This window comes from Cornus florida, unplaced genomic scaffold (assembly GCF_030987335.1).
Source record: "Cornus florida cultivar Cherokee Brave unplaced genomic scaffold, ASM3098733v1 CherokeeBrave_3.0.0_Hap2_Chr04, whole genome shotgun sequence".
Classification (NCBI taxonomy): Eukaryota; Viridiplantae; Streptophyta; class Magnoliopsida; order Cornales; family Cornaceae; genus Cornus; species Cornus florida.
In genome coordinates this window covers 11,542,328-11,568,064 of record NW_026775574.1, presented here as the reverse complement: position 1 = coordinate 11,568,064, position 25,737 = coordinate 11,542,328, and the positions used below count along the sequence as shown (strand labels likewise).

The 25,737-nt window shown below is 36.5% G+C and overlaps 3 protein-coding genes and 1 long non-coding RNA gene across 5 annotated transcripts; 2 read left to right on the top strand and 2 right to left on the bottom strand.

Moving 5' to 3' along the window:
• Positions 1 to 526: 526 nt before the first annotated feature.
• LOC132302722 (amino acid transporter AVT6A-like) lies at positions 527 to 8,486 on the bottom strand. Its single transcript, XM_059799643.1, has 5 exons — positions 7,819 to 8,486; positions 4,579 to 4,731; positions 3,998 to 4,201; positions 1,923 to 2,388; positions 527 to 1,031 (listed from the first exon to the last, which is right to left on the bottom strand). The coding sequence occupies exons 1-5, from the start codon at positions 8,261 to 8,263 to the stop codon at positions 884 to 886; spliced, it is 1,416 nt and encodes a 471-aa protein (XP_059655626.1). The 5' UTR covers positions 8,264 to 8,486; the 3' UTR covers positions 527 to 883.
• A 618-nt stretch (positions 8,487 to 9,104) lies between these two features.
• Positions 9,105 to 10,632, top strand: LOC132302168 (uncharacterized). The gene is made up of 2 exons (XR_009480759.1): positions 9,105 to 9,467; positions 10,419 to 10,632. It is a non-coding gene; the product is annotated as an uncharacterized LOC132302168 (long non-coding RNA).
• A 3,134-nt stretch (positions 10,633 to 13,766) lies between these two features.
• LOC132302721 (putative U-box domain-containing protein 42) lies at positions 13,767 to 17,748 on the top strand. The gene is made up of 3 exons (XM_059799642.1): positions 13,767 to 14,954; positions 15,465 to 15,774; positions 16,053 to 17,748. Exons 1-3 carry the CDS (start codon positions 13,818 to 13,820, stop codon positions 17,636 to 17,638), a joined length of 3,033 nt encoding a protein of 1,010 aa, XP_059655625.1. The 5' UTR covers positions 13,767 to 13,817; the 3' UTR covers positions 17,639 to 17,748.
• Positions 17,749 to 19,139: 1,391 nt separating this feature from the next.
• On the bottom strand, positions 19,140 to 24,389 carry LOC132302720 (transcription factor bHLH49-like). Of its 2 annotated transcripts, none has more exons than XM_059799640.1 (8): positions 24,071 to 24,389; positions 22,368 to 23,394; positions 22,041 to 22,271; positions 21,886 to 21,951; positions 21,706 to 21,774; positions 20,735 to 20,806; positions 20,444 to 20,644; positions 19,140 to 19,874 (listed from the first exon to the last, which is right to left on the bottom strand). In XM_059799640.1, the coding sequence occupies exons 2-8, from the start codon at positions 23,298 to 23,300 to the stop codon at positions 19,773 to 19,775; spliced, it is 1,674 nt and encodes a 557-aa protein (XP_059655623.1). In that variant the 5' UTR covers positions 23,301 to 23,394; positions 24,071 to 24,389; the 3' UTR covers positions 19,140 to 19,772. The 2 variants fall into 2 exon arrangements, with proteins under 2 accessions (XP_059655623.1, XP_059655624.1); XM_059799641.1 differs by having other exon boundaries at positions 20,444 to 20,641; positions 24,071 to 24,387.
• Positions 24,390 to 25,737: the final 1,348 nt, after the last annotated feature.

Here is a 25,737-nt window from a genome sequence, read left to right as displayed (position 1 = left end):
ATTACCAAGTCCTCTCATTATCTTAGCCTGTTCTAGTTTTTATCTTCTGTAAATGGAAAGACAGAAATCTGACTGGATTTAATAGAAACATACACACTGATGTTTTATCTAGTGAAGAAGCTAGAATGCAAGTAATATATATATATATATATATATATATATATATATATATTTTGGCTTCTTAACCGAGTTATAAACTTAAATTTTATAAATTACTGAAAGTTGGTGTTCTAAGTTGCTTTTGAACTATGGAAGTTCACTGGCCTCCATTGATCAAACGGTTTACACTGTAACAGAGAATTTCAGAATTCTAAATGGCTTAAATTGCACGATAAGATTGGTAAATAAACGGACCTTGCAAGATGGGTCGGTGTTCATGTAGACTTTTTAATTTCACAATGATAAAAGACACTAAAAAGCGTGAGTCGACTTAAGTCACACAGTAAAAGGTGTGCGTCGACTTAAGTCACACAAAGCGAAAATGAGTGCAAGAGCGAAAAAGTGATAGAATCTAAATTACACAGAGTTAACATGAAAGCGGTCTGTACCCGTTTAGAAGAATTGTGCGACAAGAATATCTCAATTACACAGAGTTAACAAGAGAGCGGTCGGTACCCGTTTAGAAGAATTGTGCGACAAGAATATCCACTATCAACACACAGTTATTGTAATCCAATCTCAAGCCATAAGTTGCACAATACAAAGGGCACATATATGGTATCTGAGGACACCTCAACTTAAGCATTGAGTTTGTGTTCCACTAATGGAGACATCAACTTGTATATTCAGTTTCTTCTCCAATTATCGAATTCACAAACCTACCCAAAGTAAAATGATGTAGAAATCTCAGCACTGTCTTGTCTTGATCTGCTAATTAAGGATGTCAAGAGAGATCATGAATCCAGGATGCAGCCGTCTTAAACAGTGCGTGGGCATTACTGTATATGGCCACAAAATTTGCAAACACGGCAAGACCAATCATGAAAACAGACAACATCTTATCCTTTTTTGTAGCTATGCCATGAGGATCCCTGAAATGTGGAGAGCAGAAGTCAGATGACAAATAGAATAATAACCTGGGCAGCAACAAAACTTAGCAAATAGAAGCAATTTGTTTATGTTATTGTTGTTGTGGTAAGTAAGACACTCGCATTCCCCAGTTATTACCCCTAAGGGGGACTTAAACCGTCACCGTCCACTTGGAAAGTAGAGGAGATACAATAGACCTAAGCTCTTTGTGGTTTAACTTATGCATGGAAGTAAAAGGCCTACACACTATTCCAGGTGGTTTGACTTTATGCATGGAAGGTATCAGATTTGAAACCAATACAAAAACGGTCACCAGTCCGGAACAATTCAGTGGTACTTTAAATAGGTTATATCACTTCAATATTACTACACGTGAATTTCAACCAAATGGGAGAACACAAGGCCTGAGTCATGTTTGTCGAGAAGGGGGACACTGGACTTGTTGCAATGCGAAGGGTTTTAAATTCCATTTGAAAGGGGCAGGAGCCTAGTACCAAATTATACTTCCACCAACAAGTACGGGAAGAAATAAAGATTATCCATCCCTTTGCCTTCGAGTTTCTGCAGATCAGTCACATGCACAGGCTGTGCCATATGTCATCCATCATCAATTTTCGAAATTGGCAGTGCATTTTAGTAACACCAAAAAATTGTATTACAAAATCTGGCCAAAGCTTTCAGCTGTTGCAATTTTTATTATTGTTTACTTATTATTAGTATTATTATTATTATTATTTTTTTTTTGTAGACCAAGAGTCACATAAAATTATCAACTATGATGACCTTTGCTGTGCCTACAGTGTTTTCAGCAATCCGAAGTAATTTCTAACATTAGACATATAAAATGATAAAAACAGCACATTTACCAATTTCCAAACCACAAGGATACTCACCTTAAAGCAATTGCTGCAGGAAAGATGAACCCAAGGCAAACTGTAGCAGTAGCTCCAGTGAACTGGAAAGCATCCCAGATGCTGGGTACATAGTTTGCACCCAAGAAGATGAGAGAAATGAGACCTATGCTGATCAATGAAAATCGATGATTACTCAACACTAAAGGCCTGGCAGAGGGAAAGAGCATAGCATCGAAACTGATGCGCAGTGGATAGAAGATGATGGGGAAAACAAGCATGAGATGGAGGGCATAACTAACACGAACAGCATCGTTGAGCAGAGAGCTATAAGGGATGCCAAGGTTGGTGTCAAAGTTGGCCAGCACATCATCAAGAGTTGAATCACCAAATAGAAGGAACCCAAAGAAGCTTATCATTATGTAAATAATTGAGCACATAGCCAATGAAGTTCGCACAACAGATTGCATTAATGAAGAGTCCTTGAGTTCATTGCCAATTGTGTGCACTGCAACATATTGTAGTTCTCATGTAAACCAGACATCCATATGGTTCTATCAAAGCAAAATAGTTGTCCAGGATTGCATCAAAATGCCAAAGTAAATAAATGTGAACCTATCTGGGACATCAAAAATTCAATTTCTAACCCATCCTACCATGTTTTGTTGTTGATATATAATAACAAACATATATAAGTCAAATGAAAAAAACAAGATATGCAGCACAGAATTTTAGCAAAGCAATCACTACAAGCCTCCCCAAGTGAGCTGAATGGCATGTTACCTAGAATATTATCAATGCCACGGAAGGAGAAAGGACTGAGAGCCTTGCCAGCTGTAATAATCACTTCTACAATGACATAGCTTCTTCAAAAATTATGCAACTCTATACACCTACCTGATCTGTTCTTTGATAATAATCATGAACCTCTATAATGGCATCTTTGGGTGAATGGTATTGTCCATACCAATAGTGCTTTCAACATTTCATAAGAAGAATTTTTTCAACAATAATTTTGTTTAGAATGTCAAGTTGTCAAAGACCATGGAGGTATCAATAAATACTCGGATATTTTTCATTTTTAGAGGTTTTAGTTGGCACAATACGATTCCTTGTTAAAAAAACATAGTATCAGAATGCCAAATAAGAAAATGCTCTTCTAGTCAATTAGAGGCTAGACTGTTCAAAGATAGTAATACAGTTATGTACTGGATATTTATTCTGAACCCACAAGTGATAATGCACTTTTTAGTAATTGATTATGTAAATGAAAATATTAAATAGAATCTCATACAAAAACTGCCAACACAATCTTACATGAACAAAATTTGTTAATCACCAAACAAACAAATAAATACATAAAAGAAGATTTATGCAATAAGCATGTGCGGAGGTGACACTACAAGGAAGAAAGCTACATTCAAAAAGAAGTTAGAGATGACAAGATTATCAACATCTAGTTAAAATAACCTAATATATACACTTGAATCTAGTCACTTTATCACAATAGATCAACTTGATTACATGAAAGCTCACAAGCCATCACTTGATCACAACCATCACATACCATAAAGCAATTGCTATACAATTATCACAAAGTTCATTACCAACATGGGAAAGATATTCTTTCCTTCTCACTTTTCCATTGTGTGCCTAGTGCTCAATTTTAAGAATGCTGTGAGAAATCCTAAACAAGTGTAGTCATATGTAAAATCAATATCCTGATTACCAAAAAATGAGGGGTTAACGGATGGAGTATTAATAAGTTTAACATAACCAGAACACTCGGAAAACTATTCGCTCAAATACCTAGCTTAATTCCTAAATATCATGCCCTGGAGAGTAGCATCAAGTCTCTTTTTTTCATTGGCAAGAAACACACTTACACACCCACTTTTTGTCCTATGGAGACTCGAACCCATGACCTTCTACTTTGAAACGTGAGGAAGTACCATCAGGCTATAAGGCCTTTGATGAATAACATTAAGTCCTTGGTGTGTCTTAACACTCTCCTTCACATAAAATTGACAAAAATGATATAGAGTGATGTCAACTCTCCACAAAATACTAAGTTATTGCCAATGTGTGTATGTTATGGATATTGCCATCTTGCATACCATTGTAGTGGCAGATATATGATGTCACAATAACAGGGAATGCAGTAAAGAGATTCCAGACCGAATGGATATCCGTAATCTGAGGCAGCATTCTGGGCATTGCAATACTTCCATCTAGTAATTTATAAACAGTGATTCCTGCAGTAATAACTAGAAAAACAACTGCCAATGCGACTGCCAAGGCAGATGTGAATCTCAATGAATCTGCAAGAATAAAAAGACACCATTTATTTACAACATAAAATTGTAACAATATCAACCAAAGATAAAGTTCAATTGCTGAAAATCCTCAAATTCATAAAGAAACTAATGGTTATTGATGAACAAACAGTGAGAAACAACAAAAACAACAATGTGCATGAGTTCTCCTAATAAGCATTTCTACAAACACAATACAGACTTAAAAGTTCAACCCAAGTGAAATTTTCTAAAACACATTGTATGTAAAAACACATAAGCTATTATGAAACCAATTAAATGTTGCTTAAAAACACATAAGCTTTTGTACCCAAATGATATGTATACCAATAAACTCCACATGCACAATAATTACAGCGAAAATTAACTGGGACAAGTCTTACCAATCCGCTTTAAACATGCCAATGGAGCAAGCACAAGAAGAGTTGTTACAAGAAGAACAACGGTACGCCCAGTCCACCAATGTTCCCCAAACCATCCTTCCAGCACACCAGCATGATGAATCCCACTTGAAGATGTCCCAGATAGCACATCACCTTCCCAAATCAAAAATCAAAAACCCATAAAAAATCTATACATACACATACAAATGCACATTACAAATTACATAAATCTATATGTATATATATACACACACACACACACACAAGTATGCATGTGTTTCTCAATTTCATCATAGTGCTTTATTTGAGGTGGAGAAATCTTTAGTGAAGGTGGAGCTATGAAGAGATCCTTGTTCGAGGTGGAGCACGTACGTGAAGACATATATTGATCACGTGTTGATTACATGAAGAATTGGAGAGTTCAAAGTTGTGGATTTTAAGTTGAACCGGTTCAAATGGGGCTGTACCGGTTCAACTTGGACAGTGAGTTATTGGAAGCTGCGAGAAACAGTTTTCTAATTGGTTTTGGAATCCGTAAGCCTTGGGGAAAAAAGCGAAAGATTTGGGGAAGAAGTTGTACATCTATTTTAGAGTTGGAGACTGGTACGGTGACTCCTTGTAGGCAAGTTAATCCTTGTCCAACAAGGATTTAAGTTTGAAGACTCTATAAATAGATATGGGTATGAGAGAGAAAATTGTAGAGAGAAAAAGAAAGTTGAGATTGTGAGAGAGAAAATAGTGTGTAATTAAGTTTTTGAAGTAAAGTTAGTCGTTCTTCGCCCGTGGCCTGGGCAATTTGCTAAACCACGTAAATCTCGTTTTTTGATTGTGTGTGATTTTTTATCTGTTATATTTGCCAATTATGAGTGTGAAACCCTAACAACTGGTATCAAAGCCATGGCAACAACTATTACAGATGGAAAGTACGTGGTCGAGAAGTTTGATGAAAGAAAGAACTTCAGTCTTTGGCAAGTTCGGATGCGGGATTTACTGATTCAGCGTGGTCTAGAAGATGCTTTGGGTAAGCAACTAGAAAAGACGGAAGATGCAGATTGGGCGAAAATCAACTTGAAGGCAATAAGTGCAATTCGATTAACATTGGCGGATGATATTGTGTTTGATGTGATAAAAGAAGATTCAACAGCGGACATGTGGAAGAAGTTAGAGAATCTGTATATGGGAAAAAATCTCACCAACAAGTTAGTTTTAAAGCAAGAGTTGTATTCCTTCAAGAGAAAAGATGGGGTAAGCCTTCAAGAACATCTTGGTGAGTTCAACAAAATTATTTGTGATTTGTCTAACATTGATGTCAAGTTCAGTGATGAGTATAAAGAAATTAATTTGTTAACGTCTGTAAGTTCTACTCATAAGCATTTATTCAATACTTTGCTTTATGGGAGAGACACTATATTGGTGGAACAAGTTAAGAGTGCTTTGTTCTCTAATGAAAAGTTGAATGATGAAGAGAGTTGTGATGCTCAGGCTCAAGTTCTTATTACTCAAGAGAAGAAGAGATTTGGAGCTTCAAGAAACCTTGTGCCATTGTCAGAGAAAAGATGCTACAAGTGTGGAAGAAAGGGGCATATTTAGTGGTATTGTCCAGAAAGAAAGGAGAGCATGCCGTTGTTGTGTCTGAAGATACGAAAGAAGAGAGTGATAATGATGAAGCATTATCAATCATTGATAATAAGAGAGAAGCTAAGGAATGGATAGTTGATTCTGCTTGTTCCTTTCAAGTGTGTCCTCATAAAGAATGGTTTGCTACCTACAAACCTGTAGGTGGTAAGGTATTTATGGAAATAATGTCTCTTGCGATATTATGGGAATTGGAACAATTAAAATCAAGACAACGAATGGTTTGGTAAGAACTCTAACCTGTAGGTGGTAAGGTATTTATGGGAATAATGTCTCTTGCGATATTATGGGAATTGGAAGAATTAAAATCAAGACAATGAATGGTTTGGTAAGAACTCTAACGAATGTACGCCATATTCCAAATGTTAGAAGGAATGTGATCTCTATGGGAGTATTGGATTCCAAAGGTTGCTGGTGTGAAGTGAAAAATGGATTGATGAAGATTAAAAGAGGGGCACGTGTCATGCTTTTGTGAAGGAAGGAAAAAATCTCTATATTCTGTTGGGAAATACTATGCTAGGTGGAGCAATTGCAAAGACGGAATGAAAGCCTGTTTCGAGATCCACTATAATAAATAATCAAGAACAATAAGAGAAGGAAGAAGTCTTGACAATTGCAAGAGCACCAGCCTTTATCCCAAAAGCAAGAAGAGTTCAATTTGGTGATGCGAATGTAGATTCCAAGTCTAATTATTTGAACTTGGAATTCGCTAAGAATAGATGAGTATAGTGGTGCAATGAAAAATGACAAGAAGAAGAATGATGAATTTGAGAAAAAGTGGAGATTGTTAGAGTGTTTCTCAATTTTATCATAGTGCTTTATTTGAGGTGGAGAAATCTTTAGTTAAGGTGGAGCTATAAAGAGATCTTTGTTTGAGGTGGTGCACGTACGTGAAGACATATTTTGATCACGTGTTGATTACGTGAAGAATTGGGGTGTTCAAGTTGGTTCAAGTCATGCCCGTGTAGTTTTTTGGCTTTCGCTACTGCCAAGGTTGAACCGGGTTTAACTTGGACAGTGAGTTATTGGAAGCTGCGAGAAACAGTTTCTTAATTGGTTTTGGAATTCATAAGCCTTGGGGAAAGAGCGGAAGATTTGGGAAAGAAGTTGTACATCTATTTTAGAGTTAGAGACTAATAGATATGGGTACGAAAGAGAAAATTGTAGAGAGAAAAAGAGACTTGAGATTGTGAGACAGAAATAGTGTGTAATCAAGTTTTTGAAGTAAAGTTGGTCATTCTTCGCCGTGGACTAGGCAATTTGCCAAAGTTTTTTGCTTGTGTATGATTTTTTATCTGTTATATTTGCCAATTGTGTGTGTGAAACCCTAACAATATCATCATTCAAAGAAAGAATCAAGTACAATCATTGAAGAAATTACTAATAATGATCATGCAAACAACTAGTATACCGACATAATTGATTAAAACACAAACTTGTAACTAGGTTCGGCCAAAATTTCCCAAAACAAACAACGAAGACCCATAAAAAATCTATACCTACACATACAAATGCACATTAGAACTTACATAAATCTCTATATATATATATATATATATAATAGTTTAAAGTAAGAATTGAAAGTACAATCATTGAAAAACTTACCAATGATGATCATGTAAACAACTAGTATACCGACATTGTTGATTAAAACACAAACTTGCAACAATGTTCGGCCCAAATTCCCAAATGCATCAGCCATAACACCAGCATAAGTGATCGACCCACCAATTCGACTGAACCTCAACAGGAAATCGATTGAAGCCTCTGCCAAAAAGGCGACGAACAAGACAATGGCGATGCCGAGGCCGAGACCCAACACTTTCATGGTGGCAGGTAAAGCCATAATACCAGCACCGATGATGGTGGTGGACAGATTGAAGACCGACCCAGTAAATGAAGCTCCATTGAACTCTCCACCAGACCCATGTTGGTCCTCCTCTGTTTTCTTGGGCAACAGAGGAACTTTCTCGTCACCAACACCATCTTTCTTGCTCTTTCTGGTTGATTTCTTGGTGTTCTTGCACTCATTTACCACTTCAATCGTCATGGCTTTTTAATAGATTTCTCGAATTGGAAGAAGACCATGGGTTTTGGGTTCGAATTCTATCTTGAATTTGAATCTGTAGAAGAATATATATCATTATCTATATATAATATATACACACAAGCATGTCACCGTTCTTATCAATATGCTATTGTCTGAAACATAGCATCAGTGGTGGACTGCTCAACAATCGATAATAAATTTTGTCGTATTGTTGTATTAGAGTAATAAAAAAAGTTGGCTAATGCTGATCAGTCTAATTGATTTGTTGGCACGTTGAGAATATTTTTCATTTTATTAGAGTGGCGTTACACGTGACTTTTGCCCTGTTTGGACGGAGGGAAGAAAAAAAAAAAAATTGAAAGAAAGAAAATAAGGAATGGATGAAGAAATATCCTGGCAAAATTGATAATGTATTCTTTCTATTTTTTTTTGTTTGGATGAAAGACAAGAAAATGAAATAAAGAGGGTATGCAGGAAGGACAATGATGAGGAGTAGAAAGAAGGAAATCAAGCAGAGAGGAGACAATGGGTTAGAGAAGTACATATTGGATGGAAATGAAAGATGGATTATTGCAGGTGTGTTAATTTCTGTCCAGGAAAAGAAATCATTTATATTGGAAATATTTTAAACATGGCAATAAAATGAAAGATGGTTATTCTAGATGTGTTTCTCTCCAGGAATGAATGATGAATTCAATTATATAACAAAAATTTAAGCATGGCCGAAATTGTCTCAATAGCTGACTAAATATAGAATGGAAAGTGCTGACTTTTTTTAGTGGAAGCCCCATCATAAATTACTATTACATTATTCATTTGGATAAGATTTTCTTACTTAGTGTGTGTGGTGTAATTTAAATAAAAAAAAAAAAGAGAAAAGAAAAGTTAATGAGTGGGACCACAAGCATTTAAATGGTCATGAGACCATCTTTGCTCTCATTTTTTTTTTTTTTTTTTTTTTTTTTTTCTCATTCGCGTAAGGTTATCTCTCCCGTCCAGAACTCCTTTTTTTTTTTTTTTTTCTTTTTTGGTTCCAATCTTCAAGCTTTGATTCCATTTTCATTACTTGCAGGATTTAGGTGCCGTTTGAGGCAAAACGACGAGTGTGACGAGCTCTACGTTCTAGTACCAGCAATTCCAGTTTTGCTACCTTCCTTGGAGCTCAAAAATTTAAACCCATTTCTAGGGTTTTGCCTATTTTGAAGTAGGGTCATCTTAATCCACTCTAGTTTTGTTCTATTATGAATTTTACTTCCATGTTGGATTAAATATGCTTAATTTAGAGTTAATTATATCTATGATGGTATTAATGATGTCTAGAGGGTTTTCACGATCTTGAATATGGTTGGTTCATGTGCAAATTATATTTAGTTGTTGATTTCCTATGTTTACTATGTGCTAGCATGCTGAAATTGATGTATGAGAGTATGCTTATTTAAATTGCGCCAAATTTCCCAATTCATGATGTTGAGCTCATATATATATATACATGCACATGCTTAAATGTATTTTGTTGTATCTTAATGTGTTAATAATTACTTGGGAGATGTTGAACATGTTGAATGTTTAATTTTATGATGGAAAATTTTAAATGCCATGACATTGAATGTATGGAACATATATACATGCACATACCATTGGGTTTGCATGAAATGGGAGAAATTGTTCTTGAAATAAATATGGGGAATTTCAGGGAAGTATTTTTGATAAAATGGTTTTATGTGAAACCCGGTCGCTGCGGGGTTACCAACGGGCCGGAGGTTAATATAGCCTAGAGGGGACTAGGGAGTCGCCCTAGCGTGGTTGAGTTAGCTAGGCCCCATAATAACGCCGCGGGGTTACCAAGGGTCAGGGACACTAACCAATCCTCCTTTCGTGTCGCGGCGGGGTTACCAAAGGGCGGGCTGTATTAACGTTTGAAAGTGATGATTTTGAGAATGAAAATGGGGAGTGTCATGCATTGCATGTCATTTCATTGCATTGCATCGTTTATACTTGGAATTGACTTGTATGTTATATTTGATCCCCTACGTTGTATGATCCCTATCTCCCATTGGCCTATGCTTTGCTTGAATTCACAAGGACACAAGATTTGTGTCTTAAGTGTCACCTACTGAGCATATAGCTCACCCTACTATTTATACATTTTTTTCAGGTCTTGGAAAGAATCGGTGGACGGCAACCCACCTCAAGCTTGAGCGATACTAGAAGCTCACTTTTGTGTCTTTGTATATTTCCCATTATTTTTGCAAAGCACTAAAGTATAAAGGTATATATGTATATTTTGCAAAACTTTGTCATGTAACCTTGTTGATGAACGGGAAGGATAATTTTAGTTAAAGTAATTATCGGTGTTATTTGATTGTGTATGATCATATACTGTTGCCGTGAATTCGGAATTTGAGCCATGATAGGTTAAAAATGAATTTAAACAGGGTATGGTAGGCCTATTTTTAGGGGAGGTTATGCCGAATTTTTTGTAAAATTCTTGGCATCAGCTAGGGTCGTTACATAATCTGTAATCACAATAAATCACTTCTCTGATTTTCTTATTTATCACTTTTTAAATTTTATAATTACAGACTATTTTTGCATTTGTGATTGGATCACAATAGCGGTCATTAGGAATAACCTACCCATCGGTGGGTAACAAGTCTTATCATTTGACATGCAAATAAAAAAAAAACTGACTAAATCTTAGGACAATACTTGCGCCCGTGAGTAGGTCATTCTTACTAACCGCTGATCTAGTTCAATCACAAATGCACACATAAGCTCTGATTGCAATTTTGTAATTAGAAACTATAGTGCATTTGTGATTGGATTATATCCGCGGTTAGTAGGATGCAAGTAAGCAAGTATTATTCATAAAGAATCCCATGAACTTCTTATGATCAATTGGGCCATACTGGGCTGCCTTGCATCTATACCTCTTAGTTTGGCTAGTCCTAACTCAATTGTCTAAAGGCCCAGTAATTAAAAGAGCTGGCCAAATTTGACAAAAGCCATCAGCCCTTTCAAACGAGCCTGGCCATACGCATAACATTTTCGTTAGTCCAGTATGGCCCAAGCAGCCTCAGTACCCAACCTAGACCAAGCCTAGCCCAACCCATATTGAGTTTCTGGTTAATGATTAAATGGGCTTCACTAGTTGAGACCTGACTAGCTCACACTTGAGCCTAATATTTTTGATGGTACGACGAGCTGCAATACAATTTAGCCCAATCCATATTCGATTCGTTAAAGTAACTGATTGTAGGATTCAGATCATTATTGGATTATCAGATTTTTTTTTTTTTTTTTTTTCAATCCATATTCAGCTAATTGTATCAAATTTGAATCAAAATCCGATCCATTGATGACAGCTCACACTTGAGCCTTGTAGGCTTGTGTCAGCATGATGGTATGATGAGCTCCACTACAATCTAGCCCATAAACATCCTGTGATTTCATATGAACAAGAAACTGGTGTTCAAGATAATGATGGCGTGTCTCATTACCTGAATTTACTGGTTGAAAATGTAATAATAATATAACAATACTGGTTGATAAGTTTCTTAATGATAAATATGTTGTTTTTACAAAGCAAGTTGATGTAACTATCTTAACCACTCAAAAACCTAATCACGTATCTAGAGGAAATTTAAGCAACCCTGAACAAGTCAACAAGCCAATATATATATATATATATATATATATATATATATGTATGTATGTATGTATATATATATATATATATATGTATGTATGTATGTATATATAATCCCTTTAACCAAGTCTTCTTGAGAGCGATCACGGCACGTTGAAATGCGAAGACTAAGGATGGAAACCTTGCTGTTAGCATTCAAAAAACAGTGCATGAAGTGGATCAAGTGATTGGAAAGGTTTCTTCTCACTAAGAAATAGTAAAAGTCAAAATGTTAGAAGTGATGAAATTGAACCAAACAATATGCATTTTTTTACTTCTGGATCTGACTGAGTCTATGTCCTTGAAATTTTCTTCCTTATAAAGAATCAACCTTAGAGCACAAATATACATATCTATATATATATATATATATATAATGTAAGTTGCAACAATCTCTCTTTCACAGTGACGAAATCACTTTCACAACGGTTACAAATAATTAATGTAGACAAACTATCAATGACAGGTTCAATGGTCATCCATTAAAATGCCCTCTTCAAGTATAGTGAGGTAGCATCACAGAATCTTTGCAAGCTCTGGTTATTATACAGGGAATTAAGATCATGTCAAGCAGTGGATCTGATTGGATGCGGGTATTGTTTTCTTTTCCTGCTTTTTTTCTTTTTCTTCTTCAATTGATCATGTATCAATGAACTCCCATGAGCTGAATAAACTTCTATGTTTGAATCTGCATGAAAAATTGTATAAACTCATAATTGATGCTAGTTATGACTTCAACGAAGATCGCATAGCAAAGAAGGTAAATATTTTTATGCATATGGTGAGAGATAATTTTTTTTTTTTTTTTTTACAGCAAGATAATTTCTTCTGAACATTCTTAATTTCCCTTTTCTTGAAACTAACATTGGAAGATGGAATAAATTTGAGTGATGAGAGGTAGACCTGAGTAAGAAATAGATCGAAGGCAAGGCAGAGCTAAGCTTTCTCCCCCGACAACAACATCAAGCTTTCCTGCACACTGAAATAAGTTCCTATTCTTTACAAAAGAAAAGTATACAAGAGACATTTATTCCAATTAGATTCTCAAATCATACAAATTAAATTGTTAATATAGGAGTATTATAATACATTAAGCACGAAGAAGAATGAATATTTTCGAAGAAATCAAAGAAGCCAGAGTTTCAGTTTAATCCTAATTGAAATGAAGACGGATAAAAGTTCATAGATAGATATGAAACAAGTGAAGAACTTGAAATATGAATCTAGGGCATTTTAATTATTTCCACAACCCTAGAAATTTCAAGGATACAATCAACCTATTTTCCTTCTTATGGAGGTTTTGACCGCTGCACCTCCCTTCAACTTTAGTACTTCATAGACAAAACCAATTTATTTATTTAGTTATTTATTTATTTATTCCAATAATAAAAACACTATATTCTACTTGCATGGTTTTCAATTGGGTCCTAATTTCTCTTATTAGTCAATAGAATTCAGTTTTTCTTGTATCTAATGTTCATAAATTCATTGTATATTCATCAGATTTCTTATAATTTGTGCAACAATATATGAGCTGTACAATACATAATGAGAAATATCACATCTCATCTCTTCCATCTACTGTCCATTTGGTTTGCCAAAAGAATGATTTGATGTAAGAGTGTGTGTAGAAATGCTAAGGAAGCCATTTCATAATTTTCACCTCTCATTCTTTTTGAGAGCCTAAGTGGAATGAGGCACAAACTCATGATCTGGTGATCACTATTTAAAAAAAAAAAAAGACACTCTTGGTTGAAGATCAGTATCAACAAAATCAAAAGTATAATGTTGTATAACTAAAACAATTTATTTCCTCTCCTTCAGCTTAAGGAAGACAGAACTCCAAACACTAGTCTTGCCGAATCAATGTTAGCATCTATCTCAGAGATCATATCATCAGTTGTATGCATAGAAGTGGAAAAGGAAAACTTCATTGAAATCGGATGCTACTTCTACCGGGCTTCAGCAGCCATAATGGAGCTGCAGACAACGGAGAACGCACCAACAAATGCAATAAAGATTCTACAATCTCTTGCCAAAAGTATCGATTTGGCAAAAGGCCTAGTCTTGAAATGCCACAAGGGTGCCTATACAATTCTGAATCGTGAAGTCAGAAGCATCATAGAACAGCTCAAAGATGTTATTAAACAAATAGGGGAAGATCTGAGTTTAATACCATCATCAACATTTAAGGACCACGAATATGCAGAAGCTGCAGTTCGCTCTCTTTCAAAGGAGATGAAAAGTGTTTACTTTGAAGTTACCAAAAATCAAATATCAGGCCGGAAAGAGGTTGAGCCACATGTCTTGCCTTCAGAGGAGGTACCAAAGAAGGAATCGGAACCAATACAAACAGATCTCTATTCCATCAATGTTGAAGTTTCTATGGAGATTCCTCAGTTATCAGACATACCACATCTTCATCAGATTGAATTCCCTGGAAGCACAAAAAGCAGGGGCCAAAGAAACCATGGAAAAAGAAGGTCTGGATCTGGATCCTTGACGGTTTTGCCACAAGTGGCTGAGTACATGGAACCTATGTATGAGACTTTCTTCTGTCCATTGACAAAGAAGATTATGGATGAGCCAGTCACCACAGAAACTGGAGTAACCTATGAGAGGAAGGCAATCATTGAATGGTATGAAAAGTTTGAAAACCCAAAGGACATCGTCTGTCCAAAGACACGGCAGAGAGTGAATAGAGTTTTAAGCACCAACACGGCTCTAAAAGCAACGATAGAGGAATGGAAGAAAAGAAATGAAGCTGCAAGGATCAAGGCTGCCCGGGCAGCTCTGTCGCTAGCCATTTCAGAGAATATGGTCCTTGAAGCACTCAAAGACTTGCAAGATATCTGCAAGAGAAAGCATTACAATAGAGTACATATTCGCAGCATTGGAATGGTAGCACTGCTTGTTAAGTTTCTTGAGTACAAAGGCGGAAATGTGAGATGTGCAACTCTGGAATTATTGTGCCTGCTGGCTGAGGATGATGATGAGGGCAAGGTTAATTCAGTCTTCTCTTGTTTCTTGTTTCTTCTTTTTTTCCCAAAATATAACAATAAATCAATGAGCTCTACAAAACTAAAATTTAACTGGCTTAAATATGTTTCTTCTTTCACAACTTTGAAAGTAAGAAATTGCAACTGGTGTTGTAAGAAGACAACAATCCCCTTATCAGCTTTATGAACAAATTTCTTTGTTTCCCCACTTTTCTAACTCTCTTGCATAGAGGTGAAGATTCTCATCAGCAATACTTCAGCTTGCAATTGTCAAACCTAGTATGTGATTTTTGTTTTTCTGTTTTATACAAGATAACTGAAAACCAAGGGCTAAGCTCTTAATAATCTATGCTTTAAAGTATTTTCCTATTAGGATATGAGCCCTTGTTTTCTTTTTACACACAGATAGAAAGGCACAAGAAGTTTGTAAGCATAAAAATTTGTGTATGTATGTAAGATTGCGTTACTGCCTTTCATACCAACATATTTTACCTTGGTGCTTATATGTGCACAGAAAATGGTCGCCATGGCAATTGACATGTCAATCATAATCAAGATGCTGTCAAGTAATGACCAGACCATAAGGCACACATCCCTGCTACTCTTGCTTGAGCTGTCAAGGTCTCGATCTCTATGTGAGAATATCGGATCAGTTACTGGAGGGATTCTGATGCTGATCACAGTCAAATACAAAAGGTCCTTGGATGCTTTTGCTTCCGAAAAAGCAGATGAAATCTTAAGGAACTTGGAGAGGTCTCCAGAAAACATCAAGTGCATGGCAGAAAATGGGCTCTTGGAACCCCTTTTGAATCATCTTATTGGAGGTGATTTTCAATATTCACTCCCACCACAATTATTGTTTAGTTCTTATACTTCAGGAAACAATTCCTTTGAACAGAAAAGCATAGGTCTTCCAAAAACCATATGTGAGTGTGTGTGTGTGTTGTGCAATGCAGTTTGAAACCAATTATAGAAGCAATCTACCTAGTAAATGAAGAGGAAGCTGGGATTATAGGAACTCAAAACAATTTTAACATGACATTGTATGTAAAAATCAATTAAAGTGTTATACAGACTAACTATAACAGTAATAGTTAAATAGGTTCGGAAGAAATGAAGATGGAGATGGCAAGCTACCTTGGGGAAATTGTTCTTGGACATGACATTGGAACCCATGGGGCAGAGAGAGCTTCTCCTGCTCTCATCAAAATGGTGCAAAGTGGAACCTCTCTGACCAGGAAGGCGGCATTTAAAGCTCTAAAGCAAATCTCATTATACCACCCAAATGTGAAGGTACTTGTAGAAGCTGGAATTGTGCAAATCATGGTCGACGAGATGTTCACGAGGACAATCTACAATGAGCCAATGAACTCGAAGAAAGAAGCCTCTGCAATACTTGCAAATGTGCTGGAATCCGGGGTAGAGCTAGAGACCCTTCAAGTAAACAACCGTGGCCTTAAAATGGCTTCGGACTATGTTGTGCACAACATCATGTACATGCTGAAGAGCTCAACCCCAGATGAAATCAACTTCAACCTCATCAGAATCCTCTTATGTCTAACAAAGTCTCCCAAATCATCGACTACAATAGTCTCCGTGGTCAAAGAGACGGAAGCAAGCTACAACTTGATTGAGCTCATTAATAACCCAAATGAAGAACTTGGGGTTGCATCAATTAAACTACTCATCACACTCTCACCCGGCATGGGCCACACACTAGCAGACAGGCTATGCAAAACCAGAGGGCAGCCTGAGAGCCTAATTCAGAGTCCAACTGAAGCAACCCGAATCACGGAGAAGCAGGCAGTTTCAGCAAATTTCCTGGCAAAGCTGCCTCACCAAAACCTTACACTCAACCTGGCTCTGCTCCACAAGAATGCAATCCCTACAATCCTACAAAGTGTCAGTCAAATCCAGAGAAGTGGCACAAGAACAAGCAGGTATGCAAGTGCTTACTTAGAAGGCCTAGTAGGTATTCTTGTCAGATTCACGACAACATTATACGACTATGAAATACTGTTTGTAGCGAGAACCTACAACTTCACATCAATATTCACAGAATTGCTCATGGAAACATCAAGTGATGAAGTTCAGAGGTTATCAGCAATTGGGTTGGAGAATCTTTCATCACAATCAATTGCCCTATCGAAAACACCAAGCATCAAGAAACCCAGGAAATTATTTTTTTTAACTAAATGCATATCCTGTAATTCGTCGAAGGAAAAGAAAATACCACTATGCCCAGTTCACAGAGGGGCTTGTTCCTCACAAGAAACCTTTTGTCTGCTTGATGCAAAGGCAGTTGAGAAGCTGTTGGCCTGTTTGGATCACGAGAATGTTAATGTGGTTGAGGCTTCATTATCAGCTATATGTACATTGTTAGATGACAACGTTGATGTGGACAAGAGTGTGAGCATGTTGAGTGAAGTGAATGCTATACGGAATGTACTGAATGCAGTGAGGGAGCATAAAGAAGAAAGTCTCTGGCAGAAATCATTTTGGGTGATTGAGAGGTTCTTGATGAAAGGCGGGGACAAGTCTGCTTCAGATATATCACAGGATAGGCTGCTCCCTGCTATGTTGGTCAGCGCTTTCCATCACGGTGATGTATCCACTAGGCAGATGGCAGAGAAAATCTTGAGGCATTTGAATAAGATGCCCAATTTTGCTACCGACTTTACCATGTAAAATGTTTCATGCATTTCCGATTCTGCTGTAAAGCACATGTTATGTTATAATGCTAGTAACCTGGAAAGATTAGAGTGAGTTTGTCATGCTAAAACAGATATCTATGTCTTCTTGTTCAGAATTGGAATATCAAAAATGTAATTTTGGAAAAGAGAAATTTGATTCATGACAGTAACAACTAAGTTCTGGCAGGCATACACCTAAGGCCTAAGGTTATCATTTTATCCGAAGTCCTAATACTCCTCCCACAGTCCCCACACATCCTCTCTCGGTTACTAATTCCAGTCAAGTCTTCACCTTGATGGTGTTCTTGTTTTAGTGTTTCCAGAATTTGATCAAGAGCAGAGAAGGCCGTAACGATATAATGACTGGTTGCTTATTGGGATCCAGTTCTGTTGCCAATCCAGTACCCCAAAGACTCCTTACTTCCTCCATCCACATTAACTTTGATCTTCCCATTCCCTTTCTCCTAACAGTACCTTTACCTAGACTGTGTCACTCATCCTAACTGGCGCACATAGTAGTCTTCTTTGAATATAACCAAACTATCTTAGTGATTTTCTCCGGATGATTTTAAATCATGAACAGCTTTCTGTTTTTTGGGTGAGGTTAATAATGAGCAAGTTACCACAGATTCTTTATTTTTTTTTCCTTGCCCTGGTATGTAGGGAATTTGTATAAAGAAATAGTAAGATTGGGGTATCTAGGTGTGATGTCCCACATCATCGTCTGGGGAGAAAAGTTGTTGAGACCTATATGTGTGAACACATCCTAACTATGTATATACTTTTTGAGAAAAACTGTGAACACTAAGAGGAGTGTGCAAATTGGTTAGCATCCACCGTGCGGGTAGGGTCATGACAAATGATAAAAAGAGCCAATCCCCTTAGATGTGCACAAGCCCATGAGGGACAAGAATACAGTAAGGATGCAAGGTCCTAGAAGGGTAATTGTGAGGTCCCACATCTCTTGAGAGAAGTTGTTGAGACTTATATGTGTGGACGTTCCTGAACAGTGTAGACACGTTTTTGGAAAAAACTACAAGCATCAAGAGGAGAATATCTACAAAGTGCAAGTCGGTCATGATGGCAGGGTTGTAAACGCGTTTTTGAGAAAAACCATGGGCACCAAAAGAAGAATATGCAAAAGAGAAAATGTGCAAAATGGATGGTAATTATACAGTGCGAGTCGGGTCATGACAGTAGGGTTCGACATGAGAAAGAATCTCTTCATATAACTAGTGGGTGGTGCACAATCAGGGTCCTCCCTCCTCCCCTCTCTCTCTGATCAAAGAGATCATATTAACTGTGAAAATATACATATTGCTTCAGAAAGATGCATTAATCAGTAGCAAAGTATAATAGAATTATCTATAATACAACACAATAAGCTATAGAGAAGCATGATAGAGTACTAATAAGACAACTCACCTCTAAAATTGGGCTTTTTCTAGCAATGCCAAACAAGCGCCCCAAAGAATAGCACATAATTGAATGAAATCTTATTTTCAAATAGAAAGGGAATGACATTTCATTTTCATTCATCAATATATGATTAAAGTACATAGATTTCAACCTCTCATTCAATGAATTAAACAAGATCACACCACCATGGTTCAACTGCAATCTTCTCGCGAATCCTACCCGTCAGCTTAATACAATAGTCAAACAACACACCCCACTTGAGACTCGCATGTCTCCCTTTTGGTGTTTTAAAGAATCATGTACACCTTCATGGAGTAATTCGGATCCCAGGAATAATGAATTTTCACTTTCTGACTCTAGTATTTAGTTCTTGTACAAAAAACAAATTATGCTGCCACTGCATCACCTACATGAGAGAGCCTCCTGGGTATGCAAAACTGACCCTCCAAGCTTCAACACCAAACTGACAATACAACAATTGGTAGACAGCTCTTCATCATCAGAAATGACCAACAATGTAAATCATGAGCTTTGTTGTCCCACGAGATAAAAGTACATAAGGGGGAGTAGAAACAATCTTCGGTTCAGAGAACTACAACAACGATCAAGGTTCAACTTTCATGTGGCTTGGTGGTGGAGACCCTGAAAGGAATCTGAGGTTATCTCAAGAACTCTAGTGATGTTTTTTAGAGGAGAGGTAAATTCAAAAATTAGCAGGTTCGACCACTAAAATCTTGACTGTCACCGGGTGCACTGGAATTGAAGCACGTCTGGATAACATTATTGAGCTCATCCTCCCACACATTAGGTACCTGTATTGTAGATAAGACATTGAAATCAAAGGTAAACTATGATGCTCGAGGACTATTGCAGGCGAAACTGAAATAAAAATTTTTCATCACACCAGAAATGCAAGTGACCTGGCCAATTGGAACTTGCTTGTCACAACATGACAATTTTAGCAAAGCCTAATTAAAATATCTCATCGATTATAAATAATTACCAATAATGGGTTTCAAGATGTACAAGCTATCAGGGCTAACACTAACAAGTAGATTATGCAATTCTAGGTTTTATCATCATTGAGTCAAAAAGATAGAAGGAAAAAAAAAAAAAATTGTTGGAAAGATCAAGAGCAAAACATCATACGTACGTCACATGTAGATATTACATATCAGAGCAAAGCAGAACTTTGAGAACAATAAGAAATAAATTAAGTTTTCGAGGAACATAAACTATATGACGGAAAGATACCCGAGCAGACAACAAGCTGTTACCTTGGGTGGTATCTCCTGCCACCCCCAAAGTGGAAGGAAGAGGGTTCAAGTCCCACATCAGAGTGGTGGCATTTTTTGCTTAATCAAATAAAGCAATATAATACCTGTGTAGGCACCTTGCATCCTCTTATGGTAGTTAATTGGGAATTGAGCATTCTCCGAAGAGCATCAGGTGAGTGTGCAACACCAGGAATACCAGCTTGGTCCAACCCTGGTTGAGATAAATGCACAAGGGGAAAATGCATATTCATATTTGGTGAAAATCCAGGAGCAGATGGAGCAGCAGCTTGTGATTGGAGGATCTGCTTTATAGAAAATGCATTTCGGTGACGATTGTATACAGTATATAAATGCATGTATGTAGGTAGTTAGGTACGTGCTCAGTGTTCACTTACATCTTTTGCAAGGAGCCCATCAATGTTGAAGTCCAAACGTGGATTCACTGTTGCAAGCTTCATTGATAGAAACTGAAGAAAGGGAGGGAGGCGGGAGAAAAAGAGAGATATTAATCATTACCTCTTAAAAGAAAATAAAATTTTCAAATCAGTTGGTAAACAGTATAGAAATGGGTTTTCTGTAAGCAGCATAAAATTATTAGAACGTAATGAGTTCTGCAAAAGTTTCAGGTAGTTGTTTTTGTGAGGAGTATTTTTTTATTTGTGGAGGTATATAATCTTATGATTGGGAATACATACTTTCAAAAAGAGTAACGAACATTTAATAACATTTAAAAGTGGATCAGATATAAGTCAAATCAACTTTTTTCCCAACTAAAAAGGCAGATTGATTAACATGCAAAGGTTGTAACATTATTCTAGGAGAGAGCGACATCACAAGACAGACTAATAGTTTTAGATGCATATATAAAAAGAAAATCTAAAGGGATAAATAAATATATAAAGTCAAGAACTAGGTGGTGGAATTTACAAGGGGAGAAAGTAGAATTATTTAAGAATAATATGTTACAAGGAGCAATATAAAATTTAGAAGATGAATTTAGCTTAATGTGGAATAGGATGAGCAAGTGTTTTAAACAAGTACCAAAAGGGGTCATTGGAGGATCAATTAGAGAATCAAATGAAAAGAGCCATTATCTAAGAAACTTGGTGGTGAAATAAAAAGGCCCAAACCATTATAAAAGCAAAACACGAATGTCATGAATTTTGGCAAAGAAAAACTAGAAATAGAGAACCTTTTGAAAAATATAGGATCTCAAAAAGGAAGTTAGAAATGTCGTGAAAGAAGCTAAATATAGAGCATATGTGGATCTTAGATACCAAATTAGATTCAAAAGCTGGGGAGAAGAATATATATATAAGCTAGCTAAACTGAGGGTGAGGAAAACTAGAAATTTTAACTAGCATACCTCAACCTGTCGTTGTAGCGATTGTACATAGTTAATGATTTCGTCTAGCATAACTGCCTTGCCTGTGACCTGCAAAACCCAATAAATTCTCATGAATGAACTGTTGTAATAACAACACTTAATTATATTGATAAATTTACTTAATTATAATCCCAAGGTCATTAATTCCAACAAGCCAACCTTGCTGCAACCAGGTACAAGGTCCTGAAGAAACTTCATTCTTTCACTGATCTTTTCCCTTCTCACCTATCATCCAAATCAATCAAACTCCAACAAAAGACTAAGAAAAAAATTCGTCTTTGCAGAGATGAAAATCTTTCATTCTAAAGTCTTACTCTCTCTGCAAGGCTGTGGCTGTTTGTTGCTTGGCCTCTTCGTGCTCTAATATGTATGTATTCTTCCTTAGTTGAATCTGAAGCTTGAGAACCTTGTTTACTTTGTTTTCCACTAGGTTTATTGGTTGCTGAAGCCGGGTTTTGATCTCCCTTCTGTAGAATTTCAGTGTTACCTTTCGTAGCTTCATCAGGTGGCTTGGGGGCTCCCTTGGCTTGATTAAGCTCAGTATCCTACCACATAAGCACAATGATTCATATGAAGTAAATAAAATGAACAAAAACGAAAGCAGTCATTGATGAAAGAAATCAATTGCAAACAGGGTATACCCGTCCACTTCTTTTCCTTTTCGTTGAGCCAAGCCCTTTGCTAGAAGAAGGTTCTCCACTCGTACCTTCCGACATTGATGGCTCCTCTTGATCATCACCCCTAAATTCGGCTTCATTGGACTCAATGCCAGACAGACCAACACCTTGTTTTGCTTCATCATGAGACTTCACAAAGTTCTCATTCTTTCTCTCATTACTGAGTGCTCTCTCTTTGGTAATCTGATGCTCAACAGGTAACGCGAAGTCTTTGGAAACTTCAGCCATTTTCACCTCATTTTTCTGAGACTGCCCACCAGATAAAGATCTCAACCCAGTGCCTGCCAAAACCTCTTGTGGCCCCTGCATCACTGATGTACCCCTAGAATAAGGACTCACAGATTCAGGAAAGCTAAAAGGGTTCACCATATCACAAAAATTCCCCCCACTGAAGCTCGAGAACCTGGCTGCTCGCTCAATGAGACCTGAATCTGCTGGAAACTGAGGTAAGCTCTGTGGAAGCATCCCAGAAGCAGTTGGTGAAAATATACCCTCCTTTAACATTGAATTCATTGTAGTCCAACCCACATCAAGTGTTCTCTCAATTCCAGTTCTGAAAGGGCCCAAGCTTGCTTTTCCCATTCCCATTATGTTTGAAATGCTAGCATTATTCTGGGTATTAATGTTACAAAAACTTAAGTTCTGTGAACTGGTGGGGTGGTCCCAACTGGTTGGGCAAAATGAGTCCACCATGGAGGCAGAGGAACCGGAAGAAGACTCCATTCGATCTCCTTTACAAACCGCCATATGATTGCCTTTGGGAATCAATCCCATCGACGTATTCATGAGATTGTCACCACCAAATCGCCAGTCCAAGGATATATTGGATGAATGGTAGTTTATAAGATCCTCATTCAATTTTTCTGGGTCAAATTTATCTTTGCCACCCGTATCCATTTCTCCTTGACAAGAATAGCAAAAGTAGCCAAAAACAGACACCTTTCTGTTAGAGTTGTCTTTCAACAACCAAGTAACTTGTGGAAAATTGAATCTGCAAAATTGATCACCCCAAAAAAAGCCCTAATTCATCAATAGCTTCAACAAAGATCAAAGACCCAAAGAAAAGGGCAAACCCATGAAATTTCCAAACCCAAATAATATATATATATATATATATATATATAAGTACTTCCTAAACAAGTTTTATTAAAATCCACAAAACTTGCAACTCAAAACAAGAAGAAAATGCCAAGTGGTTAAATAACAGAGATTTTCTTTCTTATGAAACTGGAAACACCCATAAACAAAGAAACTACGCAAGATTGCATACTTGTACGGAGCGAGAAAAAGTAAAGAAGAATGACCCACTTCAATTTATGAGCTGAAAAAACTAAAACCCTAAGCATTAAAACCAAACCAAGTACCAAACTGTGCACCAAAGATCCAAAGAGTAAATAGCTACTACTATTTCCAAAGCTATCACTGAATTTCAACCAGTTGTCCCAAATTACACAAGTGAAGCCCTCCAATGACAAAGAAAACATACACCCAGTTCAATAAAGAGTCCAAGAAAGGAATCGTACACAATTAATTAAGGCAAAGCGCATTGATTTCAATATCATAAATACACATTCAAAGCCTACAGAAAACCCTAGTCAGAGCAATAGACCCACCAGCTCTGAAACACAGAGAGAGAGAGCAAACTAAAAGTGGAAAAGGAAAGATACCCATTTCAAATTCTGCGCAACTTTTGATTCTCTGTCCACCATTTTGAAGCTTTTTACTGAGAACTTTTATGAATTTGGGGGCTTTGTCCAAACCGTCCTGGCTTTTAGCTCTCAGCCAAACTGAATTACGCTGTCAACGTTTCGTGCTCCAAGGAAAAAAAAACACATGAAACAAACGTAGAGAGAGAAACTAGTCAGAAAGAGCTTCGGAAGTACAGTAGAGAGAGAAACAATGCAGTAGAGAGAGAAAAAGGAAATGGGTATCGGAAGGAAGTGAAAAAGAAGAGCAATGGCAAAAGGTCCTGCATTTATACCCACGCCTGCATCAAATGAAGAGCTCTTGATGATTAACTACCTCCACTGTAGTAATAGTAAATTTCTACACAAATATAGATGTATTTTTTCCCTATCAAGCTTCTTTACCATCTTTACCAAAAAAAAAATATATAAAATAATAATAATAAAATAACAAATTTTTTTTTTTTTTTTTGAGGTGCAGCAATAAAGTTGGTGTTAATTAAGTTACCATCTTTCTCTGGGTCGTTTTTAGTGTCCTGAGTGTGTTTTCATTTTTACACTCCGTACATAAATTGATTCAAATTTTTATTATTTATAACTTAATTCTGTTGTTCTTGCGCTTCCACCCTCAAATTTATCAAATTCACTCTCGTTCTCTTTTTCGTTTTATATGACTTAGAGTGTTAATATATTAAATGTAATAATTTAGTACTATCTCTTTGAACTCTAGGAGAATTTGAGTTGTTAACAAAATCGGGGATGTAAATTTCTTGGTAATGAATTATTTATTTTTTTTGGCTGCAGTATTATTTGAAGGTTATGAATTTAAAATTACATTTCTCTAAGAATCTAGAAAGTAAGACGGAGTATATCCTAACCTTTGTTTTCTTTACTTTATTTTAATCTCTATATTTTACTGATAACCATACCAGCATGAGCTAGCAACTGACATTGCCAACTCTCACTAGCGATTTAAATCATTTATATCTTCTTTAATTGCAACTTCAGAGGAGAGCTTATAAATTTATAATATTTATTGGGTTTGTTTGGTCAAGACCACGGGACTTATGAATTAAAATCCCCCCATATTCATGTCTCATTTTCACATTCTTTTAGATCATTCCATGGATTATGCCTTATGGTATCTCATTTGTGATAACTTGAGTAGCTTATCCTTGTTGTCTGTATAATTTTTGAAAAATAATGCTTTTTTTTTTTTTTTTTTTAGTTTTTAAAATTCCAATTAATGAAAAAATATATTGTGATTTTGCTTACTAATTTAAAAATAAATTGTATGTGCAAAATTCTTTTTCCTTTTTCCAAACATTATTATTCTCTCCTAATATTTGACAATTATTCTCAATTATATTTTTCACCTAATATTTAACATAACCAATGAATGGGATAGTGCATGTGTGTATTTTTAAAATTTTGTTGTTAGAAATATATCCTATTCATGGTTTGCCGTATCGGGCGGTTTCGTAACTCAGGTCCGATACCATCATACACTTTCATAAACCGGTCGATTTAACTGATTTACATCGATATTTGTCCAGATATGTTACCGCGACCGATATTGCCAACTATATTCCTACCTATTGTAGCTTCAATTAGATTTGGGCATAGGGTCCAAAGTTGAAGTTATAGCA

Bases quoted from the DNA above. Each gene is read 5' to 3' on its own strand.
- LOC132302722 (XM_059799643.1), bottom strand. From the start codon at position 8,263: ATGACGATTGAAGTGGTAAATGAGTGCAAGAACACCAAGAAATCAACC. The intron at 4,732-7,818 runs GTAAGTTTTTCA...TGATTTGGGAAG, and splicing joins TGTTTACATGATCATCATTG to GTGATGTGCTATCTGGGACA. The intron at 2,389-3,997 runs GTATGCAAGATG...AATATGTTGCAG, and splicing joins ATATATCTGCCACTACAATG to TGCACACAATTGGCAATGAA.
- LOC132302721 (XM_059799642.1), top strand. From the start codon at position 13,818: ATGTTAGCATCTATCTCAGAGATCATATCATCAGTTGTATGCATAGAA. The intron at 14,955-15,464 runs GTTAATTCAGTC...ATATGTGCACAG, and splicing joins AGGATGATGATGAGGGCAAG to AAAATGGTCGCCATGGCAAT. The intron at 15,775-16,052 runs GTGATTTTCAAT...ATAGTTAAATAG, and splicing joins TTTGAATCATCTTATTGGAG to GTTCGGAAGAAATGAAGATG.
- LOC132302720 (XM_059799640.1), bottom strand. From the start codon at position 23,300: ATGGATACGGGTGGCAAAGATAAATTTGACCCAGAAAAATTGAATGAG. The intron at 22,272-22,367 runs GTATACCCTGTT...CTTATGTGGTAG, and splicing joins AAAGGAAAAGAAGTGGACGG to GATACTGAGCTTAATCAAGC. The intron at 20,645-20,734 runs GTAAGTGAACAC...TTTTCTATAAAG, and splicing joins ATGGGCTCCTTGCAAAAGAT to CAGATCCTCCAATCACAAGC.